The sequence below is a fragment of the Eschrichtius robustus genome, chromosome 14 (genome assembly GCF_028021215.1).
Source record: "Eschrichtius robustus isolate mEscRob2 chromosome 14, mEscRob2.pri, whole genome shotgun sequence".
Classification (NCBI taxonomy): Eukaryota; Metazoa; Chordata; class Mammalia; order Artiodactyla; family Eschrichtiidae; genus Eschrichtius; species Eschrichtius robustus.
Window position 1 is genome coordinate 35,980,450 of NC_090837.1, and position 21,763 is coordinate 36,002,212.

At 43.1% G+C, this 21,763-nt stretch overlaps 1 protein-coding gene across 4 annotated transcripts in view; it reads left to right on the plus strand.

Moving 5' to 3' along the window:
- The window catches only part of LPIN2 (lipin 2), an 81,634-nt gene that overhangs the window by 46,523 nt on the left and 13,348 nt on the right, over nucleotides 1–21,763 (plus strand). For 3 of the 4 annotated variants that reach the window (XR_011076180.1, XM_068562331.1, XM_068562330.1), the window contains 8 exons: nucleotides 4,022–4,117; nucleotides 6,368–6,666; nucleotides 12,843–12,950; nucleotides 13,578–13,701; nucleotides 14,205–14,517; nucleotides 17,346–17,480; nucleotides 17,627–17,726; nucleotides 20,604–20,791. Coding sequence is in view for 3 of the 4 variants with exons in the window: in XM_068562331.1 (XP_068418432.1) it covers nucleotides 4,022–4,117; nucleotides 6,368–6,666; nucleotides 12,843–12,950; nucleotides 13,578–13,701; nucleotides 14,205–14,517; nucleotides 17,346–17,480; nucleotides 17,627–17,726; nucleotides 20,604–20,791 (1,363 nt within the window). In the remaining variant the exon portion in view is untranslated. The remainder of the gene's footprint in view (nucleotides 1–4,021; nucleotides 4,118–6,367; nucleotides 6,667–12,842; nucleotides 12,951–13,577; nucleotides 13,702–14,204; nucleotides 14,518–17,345; nucleotides 17,481–17,626; nucleotides 17,727–20,603; nucleotides 20,792–21,763) is intronic. The other variant, XM_068562332.1, reaches the window with a different exon arrangement.

Sequence of the window (21,763 nt, forward strand, 5' to 3'; positions counted from 1 at the left end):
GCTGTATGCTTCTAATTAAGAAAGTAGACAGTTTCTGTATGAGGCTACGCAAATCATTGTACTCAATATCTGGTCAAATCCTTAACTTTTAGCAGAAGTCTATCCATGAGACCCAGGAAAAGAGAAAAGTTCTTTTCCTGGGTAGCCCAGAAACCCAAAGTGTATATTTGGGAGGAAATTTGGCTATTTGAACCAAAGCATAGCATTCCTGTGACAGTAAAACCAAAACCATGTCTGCCCTGAGACTCTGGCAATTTGGATGAACTATTTGTGTTATTTTAGGTCATTCTGGATTAGGGAAAGCTGTCCATTGATTTTAAATTAACCCAGTTTTCAAATATGGGGACACCTATGAAGTGGACTTGAAATCATAACCACCTTAAAACCTCTGGTTAGAAAGATGCAATATAATAATTTTCCCACTGCCGTTGCTATGTTCTTGTTTGATAGAACGCAATACTCCCCGTATATTTCATAACTCAGGAGCTGAATTTCAGAAGGTAAACCTGCACTTGATATTTTTAAATATTACTTTTGTTGATTTAATACAACTGATGATTTAATTACTTATCAAAGTTAAATAACCCAGTGTATTAGGACAGTTTCCATTGTGGATGACAAAAATCCACCTCACACTAGCTTAGGCAAAAAAGGAATTAAATTGGCTTGTGTAAGTAAAGTACGCGAGTATTTGAATGAGTCAGGGCTTTACTTAGCGCCTCTGAAGGTGTTGTCAGAACTGTCTCCCCTCACCTCTCAGCTCTGCTTCCTTTTGTGTCTGTCTGTCTTATGCAAGATGGCTGCCAGTATCTTCAGGCTGACTTCCATTGACTCAGCATCCCCAGAGGGAAGACAGCGTCTCCTGCCTACAGAAGGACCAGTGTTAGCCGCCCTGTCAGCCTGGGGTCGCGCGTCTCGGGAACTAGTCACTATAGGTGGGGGTGGAATATACTGACTGGCCTGGCTTGGGCGACAGCCCCACTGGCACTCTCTGCAGCTGCCCCGGAAGTAGATGGCTATTGCTGTGGTGTTTCCCAAATGGTGACTTTCTATTTCCATTCTTCCTGCTCCATTTATTAATTGAAATTGTACTTTGTCGAAGAGCTTTTCTTCTCTTATTTACTTAATTATTCAGTTGTTAGATTAGTATGGACTCATGGATATTAATTTTACCCTGTGGGTTATAGTCATTATTTCTGTAGTTGCTAAGATTGTCCCAGATTTAGCTGTTGGACGCTCCTTCAAGTTGAGTCCTTTCGAAATGATCCCATCATTTTTTGAGCACTTCCTTACTCTCTGGCACCATAAGATATTCTGGGAGACTCTACTTTCCCTGCCTCGGCCCCAGGATTATTTTTATTTCTCCAAGGAGCCTTGGTTCCTGTTACTGGAGAATAGTATCTGGAAACGAAGACGTGGTCACTGGGTGTGCTCATTAGTCTGAGGTATAATTGCTCGTAGGCCCTCTCAGCCAGCAGAGCTAGGAAGTCCATGCATGTATACACATACACGTGCCCACACCTGCATCTACGTCCGTCTGTGAAAATCGGGAGTTCACAGTGATTCCTCCCTCTCCAGCCGATCGCCACAGGGTTCTTCCTCATCTGCATATTTGTAGCTTCTTTCTCTGATGCTGAGAAACATGCTTCACATTATCCACAGTATATTTACATATTTGTTCAGTACTAGAATACACATAAAGTAGTTTCAGAATTGCTGACCCATGTCTGTGATTAAAAAAAAATTACTAACTACAGTACAGTATTTGTTTACAGTTCTTTTTGTCTTCAGACTTAGAATTCTGTAGTCAACATACTGTTTTTCAAAGTTACTTAGTTTTCTTCTTCTTCCCTTCAATGTGGTTATGTTATTCATACGTAGAATTTTTAAAACAAGCACTGACAACATATGTCAACTAATATTTTTTAATATGATGTTACTTATCCCATCATTCCGTGGCTTCTGGGAAGATGGAGCTGCCTTCCATGACTGGACGTGAACCAGGGCTCAGTCTCTGGTCAGAAGCGGTCGTTGGTCCTCCTTGGGACACACCCAGCGGACCCTACAGTTGTTCCCACCACGAGGGCCATGCAGAGCTAAGGACACTGAGGTTATGGACTGTTCTACTTCTGTCTATATTATGCCTTTGTGTGTTCATCTTTATATCCCCTGAACAGTCTAAAACCAGAGTTTACAAGTTATCCATAAGAGTTTTGAAAGTTGGTATTTATTTTTGTAAAATATTTAAAAGTATTTATTCACAGCTTACAGATAAGCAATTACATTATTTTTAAGTGATATGGTAGTACCTGATATATATTTGTGTGTGTGTATATATATGTATATATATATGTGTGTGTGTATATATATGTGTGTGTGTGTATATATATGTGTGTGTGTGTGTGTGTGTGTATATATATATATAAAAACAAACATTCCTCACTTCGCATAGTAGTACAGACCATAAAAATGGGCAAGCCGAAACCCTGCAAAAGGAAGCTTAGTCGATGAGGGAAATTAGGATTCTTCCACGACCTCTGTAAGCTTTGGTCAAAACTTTTAAAAACTCCTACTATCAGTTATAAATGTATAAGAAAATGAAAAATAGTAAAATAGTGTTTGGTGCACTGCAATTTAAAACATTAGAAACAATGAGAACTAAATTTCTTTGTAAAAAAGTCGTCAGGAGTAGTTTGAACAGGGCTTACCTTGTTGATGTAACACGCTATGGAACAAGCATCTTTTCTTTGTCTTGGTAAATTGTCCTACTCCTTTCTAAGTCTACATCAGCTTCTAGCTTTTCATCCTTTGAAATTCCCATGTCATGAAGCATCTCTGGGAGTTGCTTCAACCTGCAGGTTTCTGCCTGTGTCCCTTCCTCTGGGTCTTCATCCTTTCATCTCAGCCATGTTCCTCCTTTCTGGTATAAACTCACCTCCAGGTTCCTCTGGCAGCTCATCCTGAGTCTCTTGTTCGCAAGGTCGGCTCTTTCTTCTATAACTGCTGACGTTCAGTTTGATTTTACTTCCAGCACTAGTACTGTTTGTTTCTTTACTGCTCTTTGATCTTGGCCAGTTGCCTCTTTCAATTATCCATTTTATAAAATGTCAACTGGCTTTATCACTGGGAGACCAGGAGGCAACACAATCACATGCTTTGCCGCCTGTGCGGCAAAAGTAACAGATGTGCTGGGACTAGTCACCGACAGACTTTGGAAAAGTGACGTGATGAGTTACTGATCATGATGGGCATCTGTTATTTACATGCAGTCGCTCTTCTGTATCCATGGGTTCTGCATCCAAGGATTCACCCAACCTCGGATCAAAAACATTTGGAAAAAATTTTTTCCAGGAAATTCCAAAAGCAAAACTTGAATTTGCTGCACACTGGCAAGTATTTATTTACATAGCATTTATGTTGTATTAGGTATTATAAGTAATCTAGAGATGATTTAAAGTACACAGAAGGATGTGTGGAGGTTATATGCAAATGCTACACCCTTTTATATGTAAGGGACTTGGGCATGAGTGGATTTGAGTATCTGAGGAGGGTCCTGGAGCCAACCCCCTGCGGACACCGCAGGACGGCTGTGGTGACCTGTGGATGGAAGAGCTTCCACCTGTGGTGGAAGAAGCACACGTTTGTGCTTCTCCTGCAGTTACGCAGTCAACATACTGTGGTAACTGAGATTTGTGCTGATCTGGGCCTCGCACGGCGAGGCCTGGCTGTGCCGTAACCTCCAGACGGGCTCAAGTGTGTGTTGACGATGACATTTCCCCCATTTTATGACATTTGAGAAATTAAATATATTTTTAAAATTTGTTATGAAAGTAAGTGATGAAACGTTTTCTTTCAGTCTGGTGGTGTAAGGGTGGGACGTGGGGCAGGAGGTGGGGTCTCTCTGAGGCTGTCACCCTGGGAGCCTCAGTACTAAGTTTGGCCTGAGAGCCCAGAATCTAGGCTTAGTTGAGCTTGAATGACAGACTCTTAATGCCAGGTCACACTTTGTTTCTCCTCTTAGATTGACATAGAAATCAATGGCGATGCAGTGGATCTTCACATGAAATTGGGTGACAATGGGGAGGCTTTCTTTGTGGAGGAGACCGAAGAGGAATATGTAAGTTCTGGTGGGTCACATCCACTTCACACGTTGTGTTCAGGCCCACGGTGCACATCCCAGAACAGAACGTTTAGTTTTCATGGTGAGTTGTGGGGACGATTGTTGCTGGTTAGACAAGCTTTAGTTTTAGGTTGAAGAACTCGGCTGGCAGAAAGGAGCTGGAGGGGCAGCAAGTTTCCCCGCACGAGTTCCAGGCTGGAGGGTGTGCTGAAGACCTTGGCACTTACCCCTCTTGTGAGCTTACAGTGACTTTATTAGGTGGTGTCTGTACAGTTTACACCTTGGCCTGAATACACTCAGTTCCACCTGAGTAATCATGGCGTATCTCTTCAGGCCGTGTCTGCGTGTGTACACGTGTGACCTTTAAATTTGGGAAACATGTTTTGACGTTTTCGTTGGGGACATTACATCCCAAACCTTGAAGAGTCAGGTACATTAGTTTATTACAGTCTCAAGAGATTTTAATTAATTGGCCTCTGCCCTTTATGAATGATTATTGCACGTTTGGCCTCTTTCAGCAAGAGAGCACAATTTGCCCCACTCCCCTCGCGTATCCACTGATGTGAATGTTCCTGAGCTGTTCTTGATTGATTTAAAGTGGATCTTTTTAAAACTTCTTACAAGGGGACTTCCCTGGGGGCACAGTGGTTGAGAATCCGCTGCCAATGCAGGGGACACGGGTTCGATCCCTGGTCAGGGAAGATCCCACGTGCTGCGGAGCGGCTGGGCCCGTGCACCACAACTACCAAGCCTGCACTGTAGAGCCTGCGAGCCACAACTGCTGAGCCTGCGTGCCGCAACTACTGAAGCCCGTGTGCCTACAGCCCGTGCTCCTCAACAAGAGAAGCCACCACAATGGGAAGCCCGCTCACTGCAACTAGAGAAAGCCCACGTGCAGCAATGAAGACCCAATGCAGCCAAAACTAAATAAATAAAACAAATAAACTCTTTTAAAAAAGTAACAAAAAAAAAAAAAGTTCTTAGAAGGTATCGTTAATCTTTCGTCATAAAGAATAAAATCTCAGATAGCAAAAACAATAAGCTTCAAGTTGTTAAGGGCACGGAGCTACTTTTTTGGTTTTGAAGATGAACTGCCAGTATGATGTCATAAATTCACAAAGAAAAGATAAACAATAGCAGAATGAGATTGTTTACCGGTTTTTCCTTTAGCCTGGAAGCCAGCCGCGTCAGTACTGTTCTGTAAACAGCAGCAAAGAAACAGTGTTTATGAAGGGGAACCTACCAGACCAGTATTCTTCCTAGTATCTTAATTATTTGTTTTTATATTACGTTATTTGCATTTACTTGGCCTAGAGAAAAATTTTCCTCATCAGAGACAGAGGCAAAAGGCAGAATGAAACAGTAAGCGAGTTATCGTAAGAAGAAAACATTTTTGACGTAACCTGTCACACTGATGAGGCTCCGAATAAAGCAGCAGATGCAGTCAGTGAGAGGACTGGGTTCCTGAGAGTCTGCTGCCTGCTTCTCATGTCAGTTCTCACGATTCCGTTTAAAACTACGCTTAGCAGGGTCAACCTGGAGAGTGTCAGCTTTCCAGCCTTTTTTTTCCTGTTCCATGTATGACCAAATTGACCAGATTTTCTTTAGCATAATGTGCTTTTCTTTAAAAGTTAAAAAATTTAATTCATTCAACAACCCTGGAATTACTACTCTCTGCTACATGGTATGAAGAAAAGTCCCTCTCTCCAGGGGCTCACAATTTAAAGGGGAATAAACATGACCCGAACCCACCTGACTTCCAGTTACTGACCTTTTGTTTCTCTCACTGTCGTCATTTAACTGTATGTCATCAACATCCCTGCCAAGTCAGAAGTTCTGGGTGGAAGTTTGTCCTTTTACTAGCTGCACGGTAGTCCCTAGTGTGGATGTACCACAGCACCGTTCCTCGAACCGTGCTCGTACTGACGGACGTCCAGCTCATCCACCCCTACGGCAAGTGCATTGGCTGAGCTTCCACGTGCTCCGTGCTGACTCGGCACGTCCATTCCTCCACGGTGTTCAGCGACGTGGACCCACATGAGCTGATGCTAAGCCCTGCAGGGGGGTGGAGGCCTATCTAGGTAGGGTGGGCAGTGCCTGAGCTCAGTGTGACATTCTTACCTTCGGGAACTAGGGTAGGTATTCTTTCTACCACTGTGAAAGTTGGATCCACCAAAAATGGTGGTGGTTTTGATGCACTGTACCGTTCGTCACAGACAACTTTTCTTTCTCCGTGTTCTCTTTAAGGAAGGACTTCCTGCCTACCTCGCCACCTCACCAATCCCTACTGAACATCAGTTCTTTACAGATATTGACCCCCCTTTGGTGAAACCAGGTGGAAGTGAAAGACCATCTCAGAGTTCAGACGTCTCCCACATTCTGGAAACAGAGACAGTTTTCACCCCCAGTTCTGTGAAAAAGAAAAAGCGAAGGAGGAAGAAATGCAAGCAGGACAGTAAGAAGGAGGAGCAGGCCGCTTCCCCTGCAGAAGCCGCCGCGGGCGCGGAGCTGAGCTCGGACGACGACAAGGCGGCCCAGGCGGCACGGTAGGCTACGGTGGGGTGGGGGGGGTGGGGCGTCTCCTTGCGCAGGTGCCATGGGCAGAGCTTGGCTGCAGCGGGTGCTGGTGCTTCTCCCCTGGGTCTCCAGTCTGAGGTTTGGACTTGTTTTTCCCCTGTTGGCAGTTTATCGCGGAATAAGTGGGAGAGGCATTTTCTTTGTTCCTTTCTGCAGCTGTACAAAATGTGCTGTCAGACACCTTGCTGCGGCACTAAAATATCGCTTGAAGCCGACTGGCAGTGTGTCTCATTTTACTCAGTAAGTTTCCAAAAGCCAAGGAAATCATACGTCATGTAGAAGATCTGAACTAGTGCCTGGCGGGCAGATGGGACACCGGGGGTGTTTTTCCCTACCCTGCGGTCGGTGCTCTGTGTCTGTCTGTTCCTGAGTTCAAGGTGGTGGTTTTGAGTTTATCATCAACATCCTAGTAAGTTGAGGAGGAAGGAGGGTTTTGTTTTTGTTTTGAAGTGAGAAATCTTGATCACTGCTTATTTACCAGCTCAGTAGAAGAACTCAAAATAGATGCCAGTTTTCAAGTCAGCTCTGTCCGGGGTTTAAAAGGTAAGAGTTTGGGGTAAAATATGTACTTTTTCATTCAAGACTCGATTTTCATAAGACTATCTTCCCCCTGTTGCGCTCAGTGGTGGCCCTGGCGCTGGACGGACCATGGGTGTGTCAGCAGGGTGGTTCTTTCCCTTGGTGACTGCTGGACAAGTAATCCTGAATTTCCAAACCCTGATTGAATTGGGGTGCAGGGAGGGTGGCCTTATGAGGTCGACGCTGTCACTGTATGCTTTCACCTCGGCTGCTGGAAGGAGAGATCGTGCCCCCTCCCCCCCCGCTTGCTGGGAAAGTTACTGCTGTTCAGGTTCTTTTCATCATGGAAAAGAGAGGAAGTAACCAAATGTATACCAAGCATAAACTCTACCTTGACGTCTAGTGTTTTATTTACCAAGCTTTTATTTTAAATAGTCAAGTCAAGAAAAAAACTTACTAATATGTTGTTGTTATAATTATGCTGTTAGTGAATAAGGTAGTAGAATAATCCCTTTTTGGCAAAACTGTTAACTTGTTTTCTAAAATTTTTAAATCTGGATTGTAAATCCCAGAACAGATTCCCACATTTAATAATAATCTTTCATATGTGAAATTGTTTCCTACTCATCAGCCGTCACATGGTGATTCATTCCCCCTGCAATGAACGTATGAGACCTGGGTTTCTGTTCTGATCGAAGGCACAATTCCTGTTAGAAGCAGACAACAGAAGGCCATAGTGGGACAGTACTTTAGACTCTGCAGAGCAGTGTAAACCATTTGTACATACAAAACTTTAAAGTCTGCAATAACAAATTTGTGTGCCTTTTTTTTTTTTCAGTATCAAAACACTAGGTGGGAAGAGCTTAATTTTAAAAGTTCTGAACTCTACTTTTATATCATTGATTCCCAAAAGAATTTTAAGCTAATGAAAGAAAGTACCACAGTTTCTTTTTTTTATATATGTTTTTTTCTTATTCATTCATTCATTCATTTATGGCCTCATTGGGTCTTTGTTGCCGTGCTCGGGCTTTCTCCAGTTGGAGTGAGCAGGGGCTACTCTTCGTTGTGGTGCGCAAGCTTCTCATTGTGGTGGCTTCTCGTTGCAGAGCACGGGCTCTAGACGCGCGGGCTTCAGTAGTTGTGGCTCGCGGGCTCTAGAGCACAGGTTCAGCAGCCGTGGCGCATGGGCTTAGTTGCTCCGCAGCATGTGGGATCCTCACGGACCAGGGCTCGAACCCGTGTCCCCTGCATTGGCAGGCGGATTCTTAACCACTGCGCCACCAGGGAAGTCCCACAATTTCTTAAAAAGACACTCTTCCCATCCTTTTCTTCCTGCTTTCAATTTTTTAAGGGTTCTTTCTCCTTTGCTTCCCTAGGAGTACAAACTAAGAGACCCTTTCATATCTTCCATTCCTTGATTTCAGTGCTATTAAGAAGAGTGTAGGGACTCCCCTGGCGGTCCAGTGGTTAGGACTCCGCGCGTCCACTGCAGGGGCCAGGGTTGGATCCCTGGTTGGGGAACTGAGACCCCACATGCTGTGCGGCACTACCACCCCAAAAGAAAACAAAACAAAATGGTGAACTACAAGGAGAATGTAAACAGTTCCTTTAAAAGTTTTGGTTTATTTATAATGTGTAGGTAGGCAGGAAACATGTTCTTTTGAGAAAAACTTGAAATACACGCGCCTGTAAATTTTATTTGGGATAGCACTGTAATACTCCCTTAAGCACCTTAATTCCTGGAAATATTTTTGCTAACTAAAATTCTTCCAGGATTTACCAGAAAAGACGCTGAAGTAACGTTTTGCCTCTAAAGGGTTGTTGACACGTGTCCTTTGTTATAATAGAGCAACGTTTAGAACTCCTAAACAACCCGCAGCTTCAATTTAGGAAGGTGAAACATTTCTAAAACGTGCAGAGTCACGTGCTAAATGCACAAGTCATTGTTCTAAAGGAATTTTGTAAGTGAATGCACTGCAGAAATATTAGTGCATGCCTTCCTTTTCCAGATTGTATGGAAGGCTGTATCAGCCAAATCTGTAGGAGTGCTGGTCTGGTCGGCAGTGACAAATGCAAGACAAAATGTAACGGTCTTGGCAGGTGTCGGCCTGAAATTCACGCTGAGCTGATAAGGGAGAGGATGGGGCCGTTACACGTCTGGTTGTGGTCACTCTGGCCTTCGTTTCTCAGTCTGTGAAGTCCGAGGACTGAACTGCATGGCTTGCCAGGCCCCTTCCCGCTCAGCATCCAGGTTCTAAAATCAGAAATGTGGAGGAAGATATTCAGGGTCAAAAGTATTAACAGCATGTTAAATAGCACATTAAAGAATCAGAGAGAAAAAGACTAGGAAATCAACTGCTTTTGCGGTTACGAGATCCACAGATTACGGGGATTTGGGGAATTTGTAGCTTTTAAATACCTTCCCCTCCTCAGCCCCTACCTGGTAGGAAAGAAATTTTGTTCACAGAGAAGTTACCTAAAATTGGTTTTATTTCTATTTTGATAAATAGCATTCTGTTTAAACTCCTAGCTTTTCAAGAATTTCATTGATAATAGAATTAAGGTTAATTTAGGCTCCTTGAAGGAGGCAGCAGAAAGATGAAATTACTCTTGGAAGCAGGCTGGTGTCGTGCAGCCAGAGGAAACCCCTTTGTGGGAGCTGGAGAGGTCTAACCCGCACAGGGCTTTGTGTGAGCTGTGCCTGATGAGTCTCCCCTCCTGAAGGTGGGCTTCTGGCTTGAGTATATCATGGAAGCCTTGTCCGTCATTCCAGAGGACGGATGGATGGATGTACAGGTGTATATGTATTAAAAACGGTGCACCTGGGCACTTGTAGCCTCTGGGAAGGAGGAGACTTTTCACGTGGGATGATGCTATATCACAGTCTTGAGTGCAAATGTATAAAACACTCAGCCGCTGGAAATGCAGTAACCGCAATGGAGGATTACAACTGTGCCGTCAGAAAGGAACCTCTACTCCTAATCCACCAGAGCAGACACACTTACAGAGTTAGGTCTGGGGGCTGAGTGGCAGGGGCCTGGGGCCACGTGTTCCCCTCCCCATCATTCTGATCCAGGAGACACGTTGCCCAGCTCTCTTCTGCCCTGTCGTGGGAAATGTCCTGTATCCTGAAGCAAACTTGGATCATTAGTCACAGTGAGATTGATTGATCCGGCACTGAGGGTGAGGGTCAGCACCGTGTTAACGGTGAACTTTGGTCGCGGTAGTTAGCCCGCTTTATCTCTTATGTACTTGCTGCCAGCTACATAGACTAAAACTTACCTAGTCCTTCTCATTTATCCCACGTAAATAATTCAGGCTACTGATTTTGACTTTGTACTGGTTTTCATCCCTGTTCTTTAAAAACTGAGGTGTAACTTACATACAATAATATTCATGGATCTAAGTGTGCAGTTCAGTGAATTTTGATACTTGTATACATCACGTAACTTCTGGCTTTTGAATGAGAAAAATAATTGTTTTACCAAATGAAGCTGAGCTTGGAGTCGCGGTGCTGGGGCGTCTGTGTGAAGGCTGAAGTGCTCTAGACACACTTCACGTGAACTTCAGCTGAACCTCGCCAACCACCCTGACCCAGCCTTAGACCATCTGCTCGGCCGCGGATCCTCTGCTGTTCACCGTTAATGTAGCTATTTGTCCTGTGTTTCAACGTAAATAGAGTCAGTGTTCATACCATTTCTCCATGTTCTAATCTATACCCTCCCTTATTACATCCTCGTGTCACATGCTTAAAGTGACCCCGTCGTGCTTGGCCTCGCTGGCTGCCTGTCCTCAGCCACGTGTGCCGTTTTGAACGTGCTTGGCAGGTTTTCAGTGAATCACAGGCCTGAAAGGAGCCTCAGCATCAGCAAACTTTTCTATCACTCTGATGGGTCTAAGCTAATGGGCTCTATTTTTGTCCGGATCCGCCCAGAGAAGACCATGTCCTGCCTTCCTGGGCTTGTAAATTCTTAAACGGTGCCTGGTCTCTCTCTCTCTCTCTCTTTTTTTCAATATTTTATTAAATCCAGTTTGCTTTGCTGTATTCTTCTTGGCTTACCTTTTATACTGTGGTGAAATAACGTTCCAAAAACAAAATATGTTTAATAAAAAATTTTCTACGGCATTTACATTGCTCTTTTCAAACCACTTTCAAATATATGAATAGTAGTGGGCCAAGCTGTACTGTCCTTTCAGATTTGGCAAATGAGGACTGTTCGTAGCATCCGATTTTCCCTTTTTGCTTCTATACCATTTGAATTTCCTCTTTTAAGATATGGAGTATTTTTACCTGGATTTCAGCCTTTTTCAAGTATATGTATCTTTCCCCTTGAATGAGGTGGTATGCCAGAGCTTAATCCTTCTGAGAGAAAGAAGATTAGGGTTAGGTAAAGCTTAAATTAGGAAATGCAGCTACTTGGAAAAATAGTTATTTGTCAGAGTTAGTGGTAAATCAGAGCATGTTAAATTAAGGTGTAAAGAGAGAAAAGAGATAATACAAATTAATAAAATGGTTTCTATCCCTGTTTTTAGTCTAGCAGATTAAGCGATAGATCGTCTCATCATTTCACATCTAATATCTGTCCTGGTAGAACACTGAATTTTCTGTAAGAAGCTCTTAAATTTGTATTATATAGTGTTTTACACTGTTCAGAGTTTTTCTTCTGCTTTTCTGTATACTTTTCAGGGCTTTCACCATGACACACCGCATAAATCTCACATTGACTCTTATCAGATAGACAGGACAAGAGAAAAATTTCCAACTTAAAGATGAAAAACTGGGGCCCACAGTGCTTCTGAGGGGTGTTTGCAAGGTTATATGGCAAGTTAGTTATATTAATTCTGCAAATTCAAGAAAAACAAAGGGTAAATTAATTAAAACCTTACTAGCATTAGTTAGGTCTCCTACAGTTCCAAGGTCTGTGAATGAATTTTAAAAGCACTTATCATACTTTTCGTGTCATCTTCCTCACATCCCTATATCACGTAGATTCTAAGAGAAAGTTCTCAGGTAATGCTTGGGCCCAACCAAGGAGAAAATAAGTTCTGGGTTTTTAAGAGTTTTTAGGGTATTTTTGCATTTTTGAGCCATAGCTTTTGTCTTCAGTTGTTTGCTTGCTTACATTTTCTGTAATATGCAGGAGAGTGTAGTGGAAAAGAACAAGGGCTTGCTTGTTTTGAATCCAACTACTTAGGAGCTTTTTTACTTTGGGCAAATTACTAAACTCCCATAGATCCTTGATTACGTAATACCTAAAATAAGACTTTACTACTTCAGATTTGTAAGAATTGGATGCAATATATGTAAAGCCTTAGTTTTCTTCTTGTAGGTTCTGAATCAAATACCCCTAACAGATGTAAAAAGGAGTTTTTAATCCCATCTTCTTTACTGTTCCTCCTGTTTATCCCATGTTTAAATGGTGATTGCAGTGGTGACCGGTGTGTAGCAACAGTGAACCCTCTTCTCCTTCATATTTTCCTTTTAAGAGAGATAGTTATTAATCATTTGACTTTCTTCATTTGTATTATTTAGAACAGTGTGTCAGTTAGAATTGGGGGATATTTTAAAGCTGACATAGATGTCATTGTTTTGTCTGTCTCTTTTTTTTTTTCCCCCCTTTCACAGAGGATCTTCAAATGCTTCCTTAAAGGAAGAAGAATATAAGGAGCCTCTGCTTTTCCATTCTGGAGACCACTACCCCTTATCTGATGGAGATTGGTCCCCCTTAGACAAGTAAGTATTCTTGAAATTTCTCCATTTCTTAAAGGAAGGATATACTGATAGCTTTTCTGTTATTCGACATGATGATATTTCCACGTCTCTCATACAGAAGAGGAACTGAATGTGTGCTTTTAACACAAATTTAGACCTTTCCCCTCAATAATTATTTTGTTCCTAAACTTGATCTGACTTACTCTCAGAGTTGGCCAGTGTAGACCTGTATCATCAGCATAGAATTTGACCCTCTGCAACTCTTTTTCGTGTCAACTACTAACTGTAACTGTGGTTAATACTGTGAAGAAACGTGCAGTCACACTTTGTGTTCAAATCCAGTTTCTCTCTGTATTATGTTAACCCATCTTTCCATGCATTTTCTGTGCTATAAATTACCTTTCTCATTGATTTCTGGTGAGAATCAAGTGGGATAATGCATATTATTGAGGACCCGGCAAGTCCACAATAAATGCTAGTTGGCATTGTTTTTATTATTATTAAAGAGCTCAAGTGGAAAAGTAGCCTTTATATCTGCAGGTGAAATTGATATATTCAAACTTACATTTCTTTTCATCTGTTGAGCTTGGCAAGAATGAGGTTCCTGACTTATTAGAGTCATCACATTTCTTTGTCCTGTGTTTGCAGCCCCTACTCCCCGGCGGCGTGTCCTAAGAGCGACTCAGAGCTGGAGGTGAAACCCGCCGGCAGCCTGCTCAGATCCGAGTCCCACATGGAGTGGACGTGGGGAGGGTTCCCAGAGTCCACCAAGGTAGAGGGTTCGCCGGCCTGCGGAGTTGAGGACGAGTTCACAGGAATATAAGTGGTGGTGGTGCCCTCGTGTGGTCGCATAAGCGAAGCTGAGTTAACATCTCTGATAACGTTTGTGCTAATATTTATAGCGGAAGGAATCCAACATTATTTTGTGTATTCCTATTTCATAAATAATGTTGATTGTTAACATTTTAATCAGGAAAATTTTTTAAGTTCCTAAAGGAAACTAAAATTTCCACTGAAATTTTAAAATAGGAAATTGATTACGAAAGCTTTTTTGCCAGCTCAGGGTGAAAGAAGAAAGAATTGGAAAGATGCATTTCCTGAGAGGAAAAAAAAATGTTTAGACCCTCTAGTTTTTTTTAAATACACATTTTGCTTATTTATGTGATCTCATTGAGATTTGACTGCGCACAGTAACAAACTGCCCACAACGTTTGTTACGTTGTTAACAAACATCTTTGACAGTAGTTTAATTTCTAAACAATTCACCTGTTTCAGGTCAGCAAAAGAGAGAGATCTAGGACAGCTATGATTACTCCATCAGAAAATACCCATTTTCGGGTAATTCCCAGCGAGGACAACCTCCTAAGTGAAGTTGAGAAGGATGCTTCTGTGGGGGAGACGGTCTGTACCATCGTGAAGCCCAAGCCCCGGGCCCCAGGGAAGCAGAGGAGTGAAGCAGCCTTGGCATCAGGGCCTCGGGAGCCCCCCGAGGGGTCAGACGCCCACCACCCTCCTCCCCCGTCCTTCGCCGAGGCACCCTCAGAAGCTAAACCAGCCACTAAAGTCAACTCACCCTCAAAGAAAAGAGGTAATTGGTGGTTTGATTTGGCCTCTGCTGCCCCAAATCTAGGTGGTAAATTTCTCCAGGGTTTCAGGTAATACTCGGGGGCTGCCTTTGTGTCTGTGCTCTTGACTGGGACCTGCCACACTCGGGGGGCTCAGGCGCCCCTGGAGGCAACTCTGACCTCCTCCCTCTCCCGGCCGTGGCTGCTCAGGCCCCTGAGAAGCGTTTATTGAAAAACTTATGAAAGCGTTAAAATCAGTTAATGACTAAAGTTAACTCCTTTAATGACTAGGTGTGTCAATAACGTGAAGTAGACTCCTAAACAGTTATGTTTAACAGAAAAAATTAGACTAGAGAGATGCTTACACCTGAAACATCTGGCTAGTTGAGGCCAAACTAAGTACTTTTGTTGCAGTAATATGGGCCCTATATAAATGCACACTGATTACTAGTGTGTGTCCTCTTCTTTTGATTGTTGATTGGAATCCTCTAACAGCTAGAAGACAGGGTGCAGCTCCTGGCGCAGCAGCTCTCACTTTTGGAAAGTAGTTGACATCATCAGAACGTTCTTACTGTTGAAAAATATAGTTATCCATTGATACTGGATACAGTGTATCTGAACACTGGCTTTGGGCCTATTTTTAGGGAAGTAAAACCTTCCCTAAAAATACTCAGTTGTCACATAGAGCCAAATACCTACTTCACTTTTCAAAAAATGCCAGCACCATAAGTTAGATGATCATAAACTGACTTAATAGCCACTACAGGTGTGGACCTTCAGGGTCACTCAGAAACCGTTTATTTAAAATAAAAGAATATGACTGTCAGGGGTGTTTGTGGCCACATGTGCTCACCCGGCTGGTGATGAACTCGGTACCTGCTTCTTCCTAGCTCAGCGCATCTTCTCAGACCACGTGTGCTACTCTGAGAACTGCTAAGGGGGCATCCCGTGTTCCGGTTTCAGTCCAGGGAATAATGACCCCTGTTCTCGGCACACAGGGCAGGAACTGACTGGAGAGAGAACACCGCGTGGTGGTTTCCACCATGGATTTGGCCTCATTCTTTTTCCCCCCCCCCCAACTTTTTATTATAAAAAGTTTAATTCACATTTGCTTTGTCTCTCCACTCACACACATACAGTTTTTTATTTTAAGCCATTTGAAAACAGGTTGCAGGCATGATGACATTTCACACTCAAGACACACCTTCTAAGGCTAAAACTTCCTCTGCATAACCACGGTTCCACTGTCATCTTGAATGCCATATTCATGTTCCCCAGATGTACCTAGAATAGCTTTTTAACTGTTTGGTTTGGGTTTTTTTCCCCCAAACCAAGATCTCATCAGGGTTTTACATGTTGCATTTGGTTTTTGTGTTTAATCTTTTTTGTTTAGAACAGCTCGTGTGCTTGTGCACACACGAGCACACACACGCACACACCCGCCACTACCACTCTTTCCCCCTCTGCACCCATGATACTGACCTTTTGAAGAGCCCAGGCTATTGTCTTGTGTACTTACTTTCTCACAGTCTGGATGTATCTTGATTGTTTTTTCAAGGTGACATTCCCATATTTCCTTAAACTGGAACTTAAGTCTTTAACATTAAAAAAAAAAAAAAGTAAAAATAAACAAGTGAAACTAAGTTTACTAATGTATTCTATCTAAAGCAGTAAATTCAAAACTGCTTATAGTTTGAATATAGTTGAGTATTATAGTTTTAACAAGTAATTAATATAGAAGTTATGGAGATACTTTACATTTTTTATAGTAAGCCTTGGAAAGCTGGTATGTGTTTTTCCTTTTTTGTTTTTTTCTTTAACATCATTGTTCATCGGATATATACAAATTAAAACCAGAATGACCAAAATAAAAATAGTAGCACCATCAAATGTTGGTGAGGAAGCAGAGACATTGGATCATAATTTCGGGAAAATATACCAGACAAGTGAAAATTACGTTCACACAAAAACCTGTACAGTAATTTTAATAGCAGATTTATACTTAATAGTCTCAAACTAGAAACAACCCAGATGTCCTTTGAATGGTGAATGGTTAAGCAACCTGTTATAAGTACTTCATACCTTCATACCATGAAATACTAAGGGAAAAAAAGGAACAAACTAGTGATAATACGCAAGAACTTGGATGAATCTGAGGAAATTATGATGAGCAAAGAAAGCAAGCCAATGTCAAAAAGTTACATATTGTATGATTCTATTTATATAACATGCTTGAAATTACCAAGTTAGAGAAGGGAAGAACAGATTAGCGGCCGCCGGGGGTTAGCAGTGAGGTGGGGGAGGGAACAAGAGAGAAGTGGGTAGAGCTGTAAACGCTCGCAGCAGGATCTATGAGGTGACAGTATTTTATATTGACTGGGATGGTGGACGCATGAAGTGCACGTGTTGAAATAGCATAGAACTAAAGATAAACACGCACACACTTCTCGCGTTTTACAGGCCTCACTCAGGGGTCAGGTCACGTGCACAGCAGCCGCGTGTGGCAGTGATGAGTGGGCAGCACAGCTCTAGAGGCGTGATTGGATTTGGGATCAATGTTCTTTATTTTTTGAATTGAAGATGCTCCCTACTGCATCTCATCATGTCCCACTATGAGATGCTAACCGTGATCCTGTGTTGAAGGCGTTGGCTGCCAGGTTTGCCCGTGGTGTGAGGGGTCCTGCCCTCCGCAGGCCCCGAGCAAGCACCCTGTCCCCCGCAAGCCTCCCCTCATGGCTTTAGAATGATGGCCTCTTTCTCAATGCTGGTGGTCACGTCAGGTTCGGGTTCGGTCTCCTTTGTTCGTGCTGTAAATATAATAAACGTTAACCTTCAAGTGTAAACGATTTAGGGCCCAGGATTATTCACGTGAGAGCAGGTGAAAGAATGCGTGACTCAGCGCGTGTTTATTGGGCGGCTGTCAGGAGTGCGACCCTGACGCCCTCTTCCATTCGCATGGATGCTGAGAACCCACACAGGGAAAGAGGTTAGTTGACACCTTTAAAAATACAACGAAATTCCAATCACGGTCTGTTTTATTACTTGCAAACTTTTGTTTTCTTGCAGAGTTGTAAATGAAGAATAACCAAGTTCTCATCTCCAATTTTTTTTTTTTTTTTTTTACAAAACCAGGTGTCCACAAGAGAAGCCAACACCAGGGACCTGATGATATTTACCTGGATGACCTAAAGGCACTAGAACCTGAGGTTGCAGCTCTCTATTTCCCCAAAAGGTAGTGGATTTTATATTGAAGAGTGGGCAGCTCTGAAATATTCTCCATGTTTCTAGAGCAAAGCATTCTGTCTGAGAAAAAGGAGCAAGGGGATGGTATCCTTTAGCTAAGTTGGATGATTGCTTCAGATTTTGGAAAATTCAGAAATTGTGCATGTGTTGTTTTGAGTATAGTGATTTGAAGTTAATAATTTACCTATTTATGAAAATATTTTCAATACAGTAAGAAGGTAAGGTGCACTAGTGAAGCCTACATAAGGGCCTAACATTGGACGTGACTTCAGTTTAGCACCTTCTGTTCATTAGCATTTGTTTCCTTTACTATGTGTTTTAAAGGTAAAATATCTTTATTCAGAGATGCTTTACAAAGGAGGCCTCCACTCTTCAGTGAGTCTACGCTTGCAGTCCTGGGTCTGGTGGGGCCCCTTCCAGGGCCTTTGCACCCCTGGAGCTCAGCTCTCGGCACCCCCTGGCACCCCCTCCCCCTTCTCCTCCGTGGCTCTCACCTTGGAATAACACTGAGATCTCAGCAGGGGTAGACTTGCGCTGTTTTCCCAAGGTCACTTCCATTCTTGGGGAAATTCCATGATAATACTCTATCTATGATTATAAAAAACAGTTTACTTTTCTCGTGAGAAGTATGGTTTGAATATACTGAGCCATAGTCACACATAATTAAACACTTTTAGGTAAATTATTGAAAAGCATGTCTTAAGTTTTTATTTAAAATAGAAAGATGGGATTGAAAAGAAGATACTTAAATTTTTACAGATATTTTTGGAAGATCCTTAAAACTCCTTCCTAGCTTTCTGCCCTACATTTGTCTCCAAGTATCCACTTCTTTTGAAGTAATAGCTGGGTTTTTAAGGTGAGAGAACTGAAAACTGGTCCTTTTTTTTTTTTTTTTTCCCCAATAAGAAAGTTAAAATGTAAGCTGTCTTAAAATTATCTCTTTGTTTCCAATCTCCCAGTCCTTAATCATTTATTTACACTGGGATTCCTAAGACGGATTTCTTAGTTTTCCTTTTAAAAAACGGGGAAGAGTGACTACTGCAGTGGGGCCTCCCTGTGCTGTTATAACTTCACCATCTGGGGCCGTTGCCATTCACGAAGCAGGCCTCTTACCTCAGAAGCTGGTTGTTTCTTGAGACATTCATAAACATTTAGAGACAGTGAGATTATTGAAATGCTCGTAAGCATTTGTTTTATCATCGTGACCATTGCCGTCTTGACCGAATAGCCAGTATTTGTAATTAGAGCTCAACTTTACCCTAAATCACATCAGTCTCATGGGTTTGGCGGCCTGTTGAGTCAGGTGGGTCCTCTGTATTTAAGTGGTGGCGTCGGTGAGGGTCACACCAGCTGCTCTGACTGATAAAACTCAAGACCTTGGTGGCTTGACCACAGCAGTTTATTTCTTGCTCACGTGATGCTGTTCTAGTACTGGTGTTTGGTGGGAGGCCTTGCACACAGGGGCTCAGGAGCACAAGCTCCTTCCATCCTGAGACTCCACCATGCCCTCCGGGGCCTCAGTGGGGAAAGGAGAGGATCACACCGGGCAGTTTACTCAGGGGCCCAGCTTGGGAAGGACACAGCACACGCCTTCTGTCCACATGGACAGCTCAGTCATCTGATCAAGTGGCCACACGTGACTGCAGGGGGACCTAGCTGTGTGCCTAGGAGGTTGAAGACAAGGGTGTTTGTGTTTTACCCCAGGGGTCGGCCTGCACTGGGACCCCAGCATAACAGCACGTTTTGCTGCTTTATGTGGCTTTGGCTTCTTCACTATTTTCAGTGAGGAACACATTCTGTTGATCCGCTTGATCTCAATATTGTGATATGTGTGTACATTGCTCTTTAGGAGAGAGAATTCCCAAAAACCTGATTCCCAAAAACCTAAAGTTTTCTTCAAAGGCTCAAATACAAAACATGATCATGTTCGAAACTGCTTTATATTTACTGACATATCTGTACTCTGCTGCCACCTACTGTTCAAATTTCAGATTTTTTCCTAAAGATCATATAACTTCACTGGATAGCATACATTCATATACTGGCTTTTTTTAAAAAAAAGTAAAAGAATTTGAAAATTCTAGAACAGTATTTCAATGTGACATTGAAATAGAGCAGTAAACATTCATGACTAAGAGACTTACTGCGCCATTTCCTTGGTTTTTTTTCTCTCAAACTTAACGCTCCATTACAGAAAGTTTCCTTTAGGATCAGCTTCTAAAACCTAGCTTCTGTGCCTTATTTAGAAAAGTGAAAATATTGAATACCCTCGACTTTGGTTCTGGCGCTCACTAGTGTAAGAACAGCTTATTTCTGGTTTCTCAGTACATTTCTTTATTGAGGTGTGTCTAGGCTCCTGAGAATTTTCATTTGGTTAATTTCTTTGTTCTATTTTGTGAAGTAACAGACGATTTAGAAAAGCCTTGTTTTTAAAAATAATACAACCTTGGACTACAGCATTTTCTACAGGATGTATATAGCACTGCAGCTTTTTCTAGAAAGTTAAGATCAAAAGGTTTTCAAACATCAGATTTTTCTTAATTACTCTGTCATTTTCATCATACAGATGTAAATAAATGCTTATAACTCTTACCCCTTTAAGTCAGAACGGCCATCTTTGAAAAGTTTGCATTATTGTGAATGACGGTAGTGATGTTTGTGACGTGTTCACTGTATTCAGGTAATTCCTCAGCAGTGTTATTAGGTTATTTTAGTGTCATCTGTGATAGGGTTCTCAGCACTCCCTAAGGAAAACTGCGTCTGATGGCAGGTCAGCCTGCTCCTATTCAAAGCGCCCAGGGAGCCCCGTGGTTGGAAAGCTGGGAACGCGGGCAGTTGTGTGAAGGCCCATGCTTTTCTCCCGCAGCGAGTCGGAGCCCGGCTCCAGGCAGTGGCCCGAGGCCGACACGCTCTCTGGCTCCCAGTCCCCACAGTCTGTGGGCAGCGCTGCCGCTGACAGCGGCACCGAGTGCCTCTCGGACTCTGCCATGGACCTGCCCGACGTCACCCTGTCCCTCTGCGGCGGCCTCAGTGAGAACGGAGAGATTTCTAAAGGTAGGCCAGCAGCCACGCCTGCCCCGCTGAGAAGGCGGCCTCGAGCCGTTGTGGGAATCCAGCTCGCGGGGTCTTGTGCAGGTCACTGGGGTCCCCCTCTGCTGTCGGACTCTTGGCCCTTCACTTAGGTACCTCGTGTTGGGGTGACGCCACAGGTAAGTGGGTGGGAGAGGGCACGTGTCTGGGGCCGAGGTCTCGGGCGGCCCACCTGCTGGGTGGCCGGGGTCAGCGCAGCTCTGGCCACCGTCTCTTCTGTAAGGTTGTTGGAAGAATAGTTGTGGGACTGGGGCCTGGCTGCCCCGAGCCTGAGACAGGAGAGGAGGGCCTGAGGCTGCCAAAATTGATTGTCTTCTGAGTAGATGGATGTTTCTGGCTAAAGGTAGAAGGGATTAATTTCTGTCTCGTCTTGAGAGTTGGTCCAGGAGAGTAAAGGTGCTCAAGACAAGGGAGCTTCTTAGCGGGGCCGGTTTGGACGACTCTGCTGTGGCTTGAGCAGCCATGTGTACATCTGTCCCAAGTTCTTTGGCCTTTCTGGTTTTCCCTCCTTTTGTAAACTGAACTCTTCTTAACGTTTTCTCAGTTTGGCTAGTGGCCCCTGATGGACTTTCCTCTAAGGAAAGATTTTCTTTTTACAACTAACATCATCCTTCATCTTCTGCATGTGGCAGGCCAGGCACCCTGAGCCTCACGTCTGTGCTTCCCTGAGTCTTCTTTTTCTTAGGGTCACGGGGTGATCACTGTGCCTCTTTTCCACCTCTTAATTCTATTTGTTTGTTTTACTTTTTGCTAGAAATTAAGAGCGTGTTATTATGGCCAGTGGTTCCTTCTAGGGACAAAGTTAAATAGGTCACATTTTAATTATAATCCTCATAAGCCTTCACTTTAAAAAATATAGGTGGAGGAGGGGATATACAATTTATATAAACGATAAAATTTATACTTAAAAAGAATATTGTTCACTTAGGTAGAGTT